The sequence below is a fragment of the Impatiens glandulifera genome, chromosome 1 (genome assembly GCF_907164915.1).
Source record: "Impatiens glandulifera chromosome 1, dImpGla2.1, whole genome shotgun sequence".
NCBI lineage: Eukaryota > Viridiplantae > Streptophyta > Magnoliopsida > Ericales > Balsaminaceae > Impatiens > Impatiens glandulifera.
The window spans coordinates 10,947,457-10,959,249 of record NC_061862.1 but is presented as its reverse complement, the minus strand read 5'-3'; the positions used below and the strand labels follow the sequence as shown (position 1 = coordinate 10,959,249).

At 23.3% G+C, this 11,793-nt stretch overlaps 1 protein-coding gene across 1 annotated transcript; it reads left to right on the top strand.

Annotated features, from left to right (window-relative positions):
• Positions 1–6,673: 6,673 nt before the first annotated feature.
• Positions 6,674–7,342, top strand: LOC124909739 (LOB domain-containing protein 36-like). The gene has a single exon (XM_047450408.1). The coding sequence runs from the start codon at positions 6,674–6,676 to the stop codon at positions 7,340–7,342; it is 669 nt and encodes a 222-aa protein (XP_047306364.1).
• The last annotated feature ends 4,451 nt before the right edge of the window (positions 7,343–11,793 follow it).

Here is an 11,793-nt window from a genome sequence, read left to right as displayed (position 1 = left end):
TTTACTCCTAAAATCACCATTTTGGGACCCAAAATGGTGATTGGGGCCCCAAAATGGTGATTTCGGACTCCAAAATGGTGATTTCGGACTCCAAAATGGTTTTTGTAAGATCTTTTATGCATGTTTAATTTCTTTTTTAAACCAATGGTCTTATTGTGATGTTAATTTGATTTGCAGGTCATGTATGAAAATCAAGATCTTCTTATTAATCAAGTTAATGAAGAAATGAGATTATTCAGATTTCCCGAAATATATGATAGGTTGTATTCTAAAGGTGCGATAAAGGACAAATTGTAACATTGTAAATTATTAAAGTTTTTAATTATCTAAATTTCTGGTATAACAACATTGTCTTCAATTATTTTTGGTTTTCTAGTCTTTATGATAATGTGTTGGATTAAAAAATATTCAAAAAAGTGTTTCTACATAGCATAAATCAAATAAATATATATTTTAAAAATAATTCAAAATAATCCTACATTAAACAAGGCTTTATAAAAAAAATGATGAGTTTTCAATTAATGTGGACTGAAGCTAAATTTAAAAAAAAAACACTGCATTTTCTTCCCGTGTTTTCCAGGGAAGTACGCGTTGACGCTTCTTCATATCACCCTTCTTCTCCATAAAGATCATCTCTTTCTTTACTCTCCATTAATCATCTCTCTCTATACGTATACAAAAATCATCTTCCCCTGCCCCTTCTTACTTGTAATAATAATATGCTTAATCTGAAATGATTTCGTATGTTTATTTATTTCTCTCTTCTCCACAAGTTTAGCAATCCGATCATTTTCAAATCTAGTGAAAGAAAACTGTTTACATGGAAGCCATGGGTGAGACTAAACCGTGGGAATCCTTACCCCATCGATCATTTATGGATTTTGTATAGAAACAGAGCAATGAAGAGACAATCAAGTTTACTGAAATTTTTTGAACAAAAATTATATATATATATATATGCATGGTCTTTACAATAAACCAACATCACAACTCAAATGTAATATATTCTTTGGACCTCTCAAGTGATGAACCATTAACATACACCTCAGTAATGATCAAAAGAGAAAGTTAAGGATAATAATGATATCAAAAACAAATTTATGATTTGAGACTAACCAGAAAAGAATCTTTGCTAGATAATTATGTGTAGAGTTGTTGATGCTTCTTATGTTCTCTTCATTTGATTCTTCTTCTTTTAAAGAATTATTGAACAACACTAGTAAAAAAAAGACTATTAAAGACGGCGAAAACCGTCGTTAAAAGCTTTATTGCCGACGTTAATAATTATTAACGTCGGCGAACAAAGCCGTCGCTCGTGGACACTATAAATCTCGAGGATAAAAGTTTTTGATTATTAACCACGGCTTTATGTGGAGGAAGCCGTGGTTAATAATACTTGCAAGTTGATGAATAATCTTCTTAACTTCTAATGAATATGGTGACAGTTCAATCACCTATTCAAAAACCAAACAAGGTTTCAAGATTCGGAAGAACCAAGAAAGAATGGAGAAAGTTTTAATTAAGGCAAAACATATGAGATTCCAATGATCTCAAATAATCCAATAGATCATTGTTATTCTTCACATTTGATTGTTTCTTAGAATCCACTTCCTTGTTAACCATAGATAATGGTAGTTTCAGGACTAGATATGGTAATTTCGGGACCATAATTGGTGATTTTATGATTAAAAATTGTATTTTGGGATAATAGATGATGAATTTGGGACTAGAAATGGTGGTTTCTGAACCAGAATTAGTGGTTTCGGAACCAGAAATGGTGGTTTCGGAACAAGAAATGATGATTTCGGGACAAGAAATGATGATTTCGGGACAAAAAATGTGGTTTTGGGACAAGAAATAGTGGTTTTGGGACAAGAAATAGTGGTTTTGGGACAAGAAATAGTGGTTCGGGGCAAGAATAAATGATTTGGGGACCAGAAATGGTGGTTTCAAGACCAGAAATGGTGGTTTCAAGACCAGAAATGGTGGTTTCAGGACTCTTTTTTACAACCCTAATCGAAATCATTTCTGAAGCTAAACCCAAAATGCAGCTAAACCTAATCGCTAAGCATAATGATATAAAAACGTTTCTACGCTAAACCCAAATCGCTAAAATATCAAAATTACTCTTTTACAACCCTATTTGAAATCGTTTCTACAGCTAAACCCAAAATGCAGCTAACCCTAATCGCTAAAATATCAAAATCACTCTTTTACAAACTTATTCGAAATCGTTTCTGCAGCTTAACCCAAAATGAAGCTAAACATAATCGCTAAACAGATCCGTTTCTAAAAATATGGATAACATGGTGTATTTATTTACCTTGGAGTCTTATCGGACGATGAACCTAGACCAGCCTGAAAAGAAGAGAAGTAGTGTGAAACACTTACTATTTTCGAAACGAAGGGAAGATAAACGAAGGAAAGATAAAAGACTTGTCATTTTCGATCGGACGACGATGAAGAGAAGAGAAGAAGTCGTGAAAATCGAAGAGCGAAATCGTCATAGAAGAAAGAGAGAGATCGCCGGAAATGAAAAATGAAAAAAGGAAAGAGAGAAAACTGAAGCGTTTTTTATTATTATATATTTTTTTATTTATCTATAGTATGACTATCATATTTTATATTAGTTTTATTATTATGGAGTGGAGATTGTGTTTGTCATCCCGTCAAATTCTACATCGGAAATTTATTTTACAATTATTTTTGTCCCGTTCAATTTTGTTCAGTTTTGGAGAATTTCCGTAGGTACTATTATATTATATTCTCTAAGAATAAATAAAAAAATTAATTTAACAAAATTATATAAATAATTTTTTTAATATTATATATTGTAATAATTTTAATCTGTTATGTTAGTTGGAATAGGAATATTTAAAAAAAAAAATTGATTTGTTAATTCATTATTATTTTAAATTTTAAATTGAGGGATAAAAGTTTGACCAATTAATTTATTTTTTATTTGGTAAATAATTGTATTATTTTTAATGTAGGTGGAATATCAATAAAGTGAGTTTTGTATTCGAATTGCGTTACAATCAAAGTAAATGAGTTTTCTACACTTATAGAAGACAGGATTTTGAGTGATAACAACTACCACCTAATTGTGGCACCAAAGAGGAATTTGTAATTTATTTTTGCAATTTAAGATGTCTATAAAAACAACATTCTTTTTATTTATCTGCATTATATATATATATATATATATATATTATTAAACAACTATAAATATAAAGTTAGTATATTTGTAAAAGAGGAGTGATAAGGGAAGAGAATTTGAAGGAGAGAATGGGGGAGAGAATGATGTGTCACTACATCACTAGTTGAAAAAATGATAAAATGTGAGGAGAGAGAGAAATTTTGTTATTTTTTTTTTGGCTAATTAATCAAACGCCACATCATTCTCTCCTTATTCTCTCCCTCAAATTCTCTCTCCTTATCATTTCTCATTTGTAAAATATATTTTTTATATTCATATATTTTGAAATTTCTATTATAATAATAAATGGTTTCTTATTTAATATATTTTCTGAATTCAATTATAATTTTATATTATATATTATTAATAAATAGTTAGTTATATATATATTTAATTATTTATAAGGACGGTCAACCTTCTTCACTTTTGTATAATTTATATTTAATCATTTATATGTTTTAATTTTTTTATAATTAAATTGACTTTTTAATTATTATTTTTTATTTAATAATAGGATATCAGTTAAAATAACTAAGGGCATGCTTAGTCCTTAAAATAATTAAGGGCATGCTTAGTACGTGATTTTTATACTCAAGAATGAGAAAGGGAATGAATTGAGATGTTTGATTGGTAGTTTTGATTCAAAGATATTGATTTTATACATTTTCTCTCTCATTATCTCTACTCTTCTATTTTCTCTTTCTCATAATTATAATTATTATTATAATTATAATTATAATATTATATATATTTTAAAATTATATTATATGTTATTTTATAATTAACATAATAATAAATTTTTAATGAATTATTTAAAATAAAATTTTAATAATAATTATAATAACTAATAATAATATAATTAGTTTTACATAATTAATTTTAAATATTATATATTAATAATAAAATAAAAATAAATTAATTACAATATAAAATATAAAACTAAAACTAAAATAAATTTTTTATATAAAAATATATTTAAAAAGTTAAATATGAAATATTTTAACAAAAGTTATCATAAAAAAATATTATAACATATTATAATATATAATTAAATAAAACGTTATATTTAATTTAAATGTATTTATCTACTATTAATATATAATATGTGAAAGACTTTTTATTATATTATTTATATTTAATAGATAATTATTTATTTATAATTAGTAAAAAAATTAAAATATTTAATATTTTTTTATAAATATTTTTATTTTTATTTTGAAAAAATATAATTAATATGATAAAATATTATATGTTTATATTTTGTTAAATTATGTCACTTAAATATTTTATATATTTTAAATAATAATAATAATAATATTTTATATTTTTAATTTAATAAAAAAATGAAAAATGAAAAATGAAAATATTAATCCTAATTTTAATAACAAAATTATATTTATAACTTTTCTCTTATAAATCTAAACATTATCAATGAGAATAGGAATAAACGGCACTTTTATCAATTATACTCATTCCTATTCCACACATCTATCAATTCTAATCTTATTCATATTCCCTTATTTGAACCAAACACCCCCTAAGTATAAGTATATTTATATATTAATATAAAAGAAAATAAAAAATAAAAATTAAGGAGGTGATGTTTCACTTTTTTGTTTGAGTGTCATTTTATGAGTGAGATACATACTATATATTGCATAGGCCCCATTTTTTTATGGGACCCAAATTTTTAATATATAATATTATTAATTATATATTATAAAATGAGAAAGTGAATTTGAGAAAGAGAATGAGGGAGGGAATGGTGTGATTAGCTAAAAAAAATAACAAAATTTCCTTCTCTTCTCCCTCTCCTCACTTTTTATCATTTTTCTAATCAGTGATGTAGTGACACATCATTCTCCCTCAAATTTCCTCCCTCTATCATTCCTCATAAAATATATGAGGAGTGATAGAGAGAGGGAATGACTTGGCATCACATTCGTTAGAAAATGTAAAAGTGGGAGGAAAGAGAGAAAAGAAAGAAATTATTTGATTTTTTCAGCTAAGATTATGGCAAGTCATTCCCTCACCAAATTCCATCACCTAATTATTTCTCTAAAATATATATTTTGCTTATAATGTCATATTACTTTTTTATATATTTTTGCATAATATTTATTATATTAACTTTTTCTCTCTTCATATTATATATAATAATAATTTTTTTCACTCTCTCCATATTATATAATAATATATTACTTATTTTTTCATCATATTATATATAATATATTAATTTTTTTCTCTCTAATTTATAAACGTTTTATTATTTTTTTTTATAATATTGTTTATCATTAATATTATGTTCATTTTCTATCTCATATTATAACTCTTTTATATAACTAATCCTAATTATATCTCTAATTATATTGTTTATATTGTAACGGTTTTTTTATTTTTAATATTTTAATTTTTTTTATCATAAATCCAACCCTATTATAAAAATTAAAATTAAACCATCTTCAAAATAAATTTACAAAGATTGTGAAAATCATTTTTGAGGTTACATTTTAAATACCGATAAATTTAATTATTTATATGAAGAACTCTTTGGATTTTTATTCATTGGAAAGTTAAAAAATGTTAGTGGAGAGCAATTGATGAATTGAATTGTACTAAATTAGAATTTTTTTGAAAACACAACCAACAAATGAATATTGATGGTGATGAATTATTTAAATAGCTTAGTAATAATTGAAAATTTTGTCTTATTATATTAATATTTTTAATATATTTTTTGATATATTTTTTTATATTAATTAATATTGTTAAATTTTTAATTTTGTGGGCCATAAATTTTGAATTTGTATTTTGCCCCTAAATTTGGGGGTGTGCCCGGTCTCTAGAGTTGTGTAGGTCTCTATATATATATATCGCCCATACCTAGCACAAATCTAAAATTGAATCGTTTCTAGAGTTGTATAGGTCTCTAGATATATATATCTCTCTCGCCCATACCTAGCACAAAGCTAAAATTGAATCTTTTGCACCGTGAATCAAAGCTAAAATTGAATCTTTTGCACCGTGAATCATCAAGGTATGAGAAATAAGTAAGTTTAATTTTTTGATTTTTTTCCATAACTATTGGTATATCTAATTTTTAACTGCTTTCTTAGATGACTTAATTTACCTCTACTATTAAAAAGATTTTGTCTATTTGATTGTTCTTTTTTATAAATAATCTTATAAATTTTTGTATATTTGTTTTTATTTAATAATAAAGATATGATTAAACTAGATAAAACATTTTTCTTAAAAAGTGAATAAAAATATTTTGGATATATTTTAAAATCAAACGTTTTAACAATAAAAAAATGATAATAAATAAGTTGTTATATATTATATATGAGAATGAAATATAAATGAATACCATATATATCCATATATACTGCATAGTTTGTTTATGCTAGAATATTTGAATTATTTTTTTTAATATATGTGCAGAGGAGAGAAATTGAAAGAAAAAGAAAAAAAATGGAGCCATCATCGAATTTACCTCCGTGTGCAGCATGCAAATTCTTCCGACGGAAATGCAGAGATTGTATATTTGCACCATATTTTCCGTCTGATAATTCTTTAAAGTTTGAGAATGTTCATAGTGTATATGGAGCGAGTAATGTTTCAAAATTTCTCAAGGGGTTGAATCCATGCCAACGGGAGCGTGCGGCGAATACCCTGGCTTACGAAGCGGAGCAACGTTTGCGGGATCCCATGCTTGGCGTGGTAGGTTTAGTCTATCAACATGAGATGGAACAGGCTCAGAAGATAGAACACCTTCAGGCGCTAAGGATGGAATTAGCTACCTATATTGGCCCTAGAGCCATGTGGCCCATGGGAACCAACCAATCTCCATCTCAGCCTTCTCAGGCCTCTTCCTCTTCTTCAAACATGAATCAGATGATCCACATTCCAAATTCAGTTAATCAACAATTAGCCATTCAAGAGCCCTACTCCCAACATCAACATCAATCGTCTGCAGTTGGATTCAACCTCAATCCATCTCCATCTCAACATCAACATCATCACCATCATCATCTACAACAACTACAACTACAATTGCACGATCATCATTCATCTCCATCTCAGGCTTTGAGTCCATTTGAGGGTGATCATCAACATCCTAATTCTACTCAACAACCATAGGTTGAAGTCGATCAAAGCAAAACAGATCATTTTATTTACATTTTATTTACATTTTATTTAATGAATTAGTCATTTTTTTTTTCTTCTTCTTATTATTTTTATCTTTTTATCTGTATTTTTTATTTTCACTTCTATCATGTTTTTATTACTGCAAATTATTATTATTTTTATCTTATTATGTATTTTTTATTTTTACTTCTATCATGTTTTTATTACTGTAAATTATCATTATTTCTCAATTTATAAATGGATTATTTTTAAATTATCATTTTCTCCCAAATTTTAACTATATAATAGTATTATTAATTATATATTATATATATTATTAAGAATCATTTTCTCATTTTTTATATTAAAAATATATTATATAATATATATATATATATATTTTATCTCCATTTTTATCTCTTTAATTATATCTCATTTATATTATTACAATTTAAAAAAAAATTATTTACAACATTTAGTGGGCACAAATTTTAAATTTGAATTGGTTCTCCTCTTGAGAATTATAACGGCACAACAGTCCTCTTGAGAATTATAACGGCACAACAGGCTTATTTACAGGGTCATCGGTGTATAATTGTTACCGAGTTTTTAATTATCTATTGATCTCGTTTAGATTTATTTAAAAAAAAAATTATTTATATTAAAAAAAAGAAAATATTATTATAAAATACAACACCAAATCGACCACAAGACCTCCTTCCAACCTCTAACCAACAGCCAGCTAGCCTTATCACAAACCTGATGATCCGTCAGTTATCCCAACACCAGCCACCTCACAAGCTAAATGACCTTAGGATTTGTTTGGTTTGCCCTTTCTGTTATTTTTTTTTTGTTTTATTTGATTAAATGCATTAATTAAATCCAAAAATTCCGCAAAAATATTTAAGATCAGAAAATATTATTTTCAATAAAAAAAATTATATTTTTATTTAGGACTTGTTTGATCCGCTTCTTTATTATTTTTTTCATTTCATTTATAACCATTATTTATATTTAAAAATTCATAAAAAAAAAAACATTATTTCCAACCAAACACAAAAACATATTTTTTGTTTATGACTTTTTTTTTCTATTCCTTTTATTTCACTTTATTGAGTATTAAGAAAATTTAAAAAAATAAAATACAAAACATAAATAATTACTAGTAAAAAAACCAAACATTATATAAATAATAAATTTGAATAAGAATTTGTTTGAATTCTATTTTCCTTGATAAACTAATATTTTACCAATAAATATATATATATATTTTTTTTAGGTAACTTTGTTTCTCGAATAAATAAGGTATTTGAATAATATTTTTTTAAATGACCAAAATTTAAATTATAGACCGTCATTTGACAAACATGTGAAACATATTGTTGATGTCCTTTTTCACATGTAACCAAGTATCGATGAAGAACATGTTATCTAAAATGCGTTTAAGTACGTGAAATATTTTTTTCATAATTTTTCGAGTAGTAACTAGATAGCGACTATAAAAAGTCAGAAGTAATTTAAATCAATATTTTAAATACACTATAGTCAAGCTTATTATTTTGGTTTCTCTTCTCAATCGAGACTCTCGAGAAATGTGAGTTTTGGGTATTATTATCGAGTTCGGAAACCCCTTTTCGAAATAATCGATTTTTGGCGTTATAATATCTAATTACCAAACTCATTTTATTAAATTTCTCATTCTTGGTGTCCCTACACCAATTTATCTTTTCCTAATTTTGTAAAAGTATTTTAGGTGGCTATTCATTTTCTTCGTAAGATTATTTTTAAATCGAAAAAACTAAAAGGAGACTTAAATTAAATATATTGTTTTATTCTCCATCTCGACCGAGATTTGACGAGAATGTTAATTATGAGATTTAATTATAAAGTATAATTTATTTATGAAAGATTTTGATTATTTAACAAGAATATTAGAAGGCGGACTAAGCAAGAGATCACGTATGCATGATAAGTGTATACATTTCCTTTAGATAATTAAAGAGAAATGACTTAGAAAATGAGTTTAATTACTTGTGGTGTGGACAATGACATAAAATAGAGTTAAAGCCTTCTAATATAGAAAAAAGTTGAGGAAGATTTTAACTTAATATGCACAAATTAAAAAGAATATATAATTTGAGAAGAATCGGAAAATAAAATATACATTATTTATCTAAAAAATTACTATTAGTTAATTATAAGTTTTAAAATATTTAAATTTATCTAGAGCTTAAACTAGTATAGTAATTTCGGTCGTTAAGTTACCAAGGAAAAAAATGCTCTTATAACTTTGAGATATTTTTTTTAATATTTAATATTGGCAAAAAGTCATATTAATTATAAAAATAAATACGACCAACTTTTTCAATTGTCAAATGTTGAGTTGCATATATATTAGATTTTTTTATTATGCTACCATGATCGGTCACATCTGACATTAGATTAGTCTCTCTTAGAGCTGCCAGTTTGATCTCGTTTTTTTTTTTTTTTTTTATTTTACACAATTTATTTTTATTAATTCTCTCTTATCACATTATTGTCATTTTAATTAATAAATTATTCATTTTATTAATTAAAATATAAAAATTATCTTTATTTTACCTTTAAAAGATTTAAATTTTAAGTACAAAAAGAATATAACAAATAAAAAACTCAAATAATCTATTTTTTAATTAAACATGGTCTTTTTTTCTACAAAATCCCAAAAAATCTTAAAAAACCCAAATTTTGACTAACCCTATGCATATTTTAAAATTATCTTTAATCATTTATTCACTTAAAAAATATTCACTTGATAATAATTTTAAATAATTTATTTCCTTACACAAATATAAACATAAATTCAGTATATTTGTTAAACCACATTCAAATATTTATAGGTATTAATAGACTATTTTTATTTAGGTTTCGTTTGATTCAGCGTTTAAATATTGTGTTTGTGCGTTTGCGTTATAAACTATTACAGTAATTTTGTGTAATAAGTTAATGCAAAAACTTGTAATTAAATTTATTTTGCGTTTAAACTCATTATTTTTTTAATAATGTCAGCGTTTTTTTCCCTCGTCGTCTCATCATTTTTAAATATTTTTTTATTCATTTTTAATTATTTTATTCATTCTTTTATTTATTTAATTTATTTTTAATCATTTATTTTTATTTTTTTTCATATATTCTATATAAATATAAAGGATATAAATATAAAGTATCTGTGTATATGATTACGTTTATCATTTTAGTTATTTATTTATTATAAAAAATAAAATAATACATTATATACTTACAATAATATTTTAGAATTAACAAAAAAATTTTAAAAAATATATTAACATATATATATATATAAGAAATAAAAAATGTTTGTTAAAATAATAAACTTTAAAATAAATTAATAAAAATATTTAAATCAAATTAATTAAAAATATATTTAATTAAATATGTTAAGTTTCAAATTTATTGAGAGATGAATTTGAGACTTATAAAAAAACATATTAAGACATTTGAAAGAATTATTTTTTAATTATAAATATTTATTTTATAAATTATATATATATATATATATATTAATTTAAAATAGTTTTTATTATAAAAAAAAATCAAGATATTAATAACTTTTTTTAGTAGCACAAATATATTTTTTTATAATTATATATTAATTTAATTAATTTTTAATATTTATCCAATTATTTATTATAATAATTTATTATTTAAAAGAATACTGTATACAAAAAACATTATTACCATATATTGTTTTAATTATTTATATCTATATATATATATATTAATTTTAAATATTTTTTATATTTGTTCAATTATTTATTATATTAATTTATTTATTGTAAAATAATTTATTATATTTAATTTATTTATTATTCTGTTTTTTTTAAATATAATTTTTACTAAATTTGGTTATTATATAATTAAAATTATTATAAATATAAAAAACTTAAATGAATTAGTTAAATTATTTTTTTAATATTTTTATTTTTCAAATAATTATATTATAATAAAGAATATTAGATTAAATAAAATTTTATATAATATGATTGATAATTTATTTTAAAATTCAATGCTTGATAATTTTATCTAATTTTTTTTCAAACTAATTAATTTGTTAATTTATATGATTGGCTTGCATACATTATATATATATATTTTTAGATGTTTTAAAACTTTATATATTTAATGAATTTTAAACATATAAGTAAAAATTAAGTATAGATTGATTTTAATTTTACAAATTAAAATAAATTCAAAAATTAGAATAATATTATTTTTATTTAAAATATTTATATATAAATAATATTTTGTTTAATATATATGAATGGTTTTTAAGAAATTAAAACTTACAATTTTAATCACATTTTAAAAGTTTTGAATGTGTTTAAAAAAAATATTATCTATTGAAATAATGTGAGATTTTTATTTTACATTTAATATTTTTTAGTTTTAATATATTTTTCAGT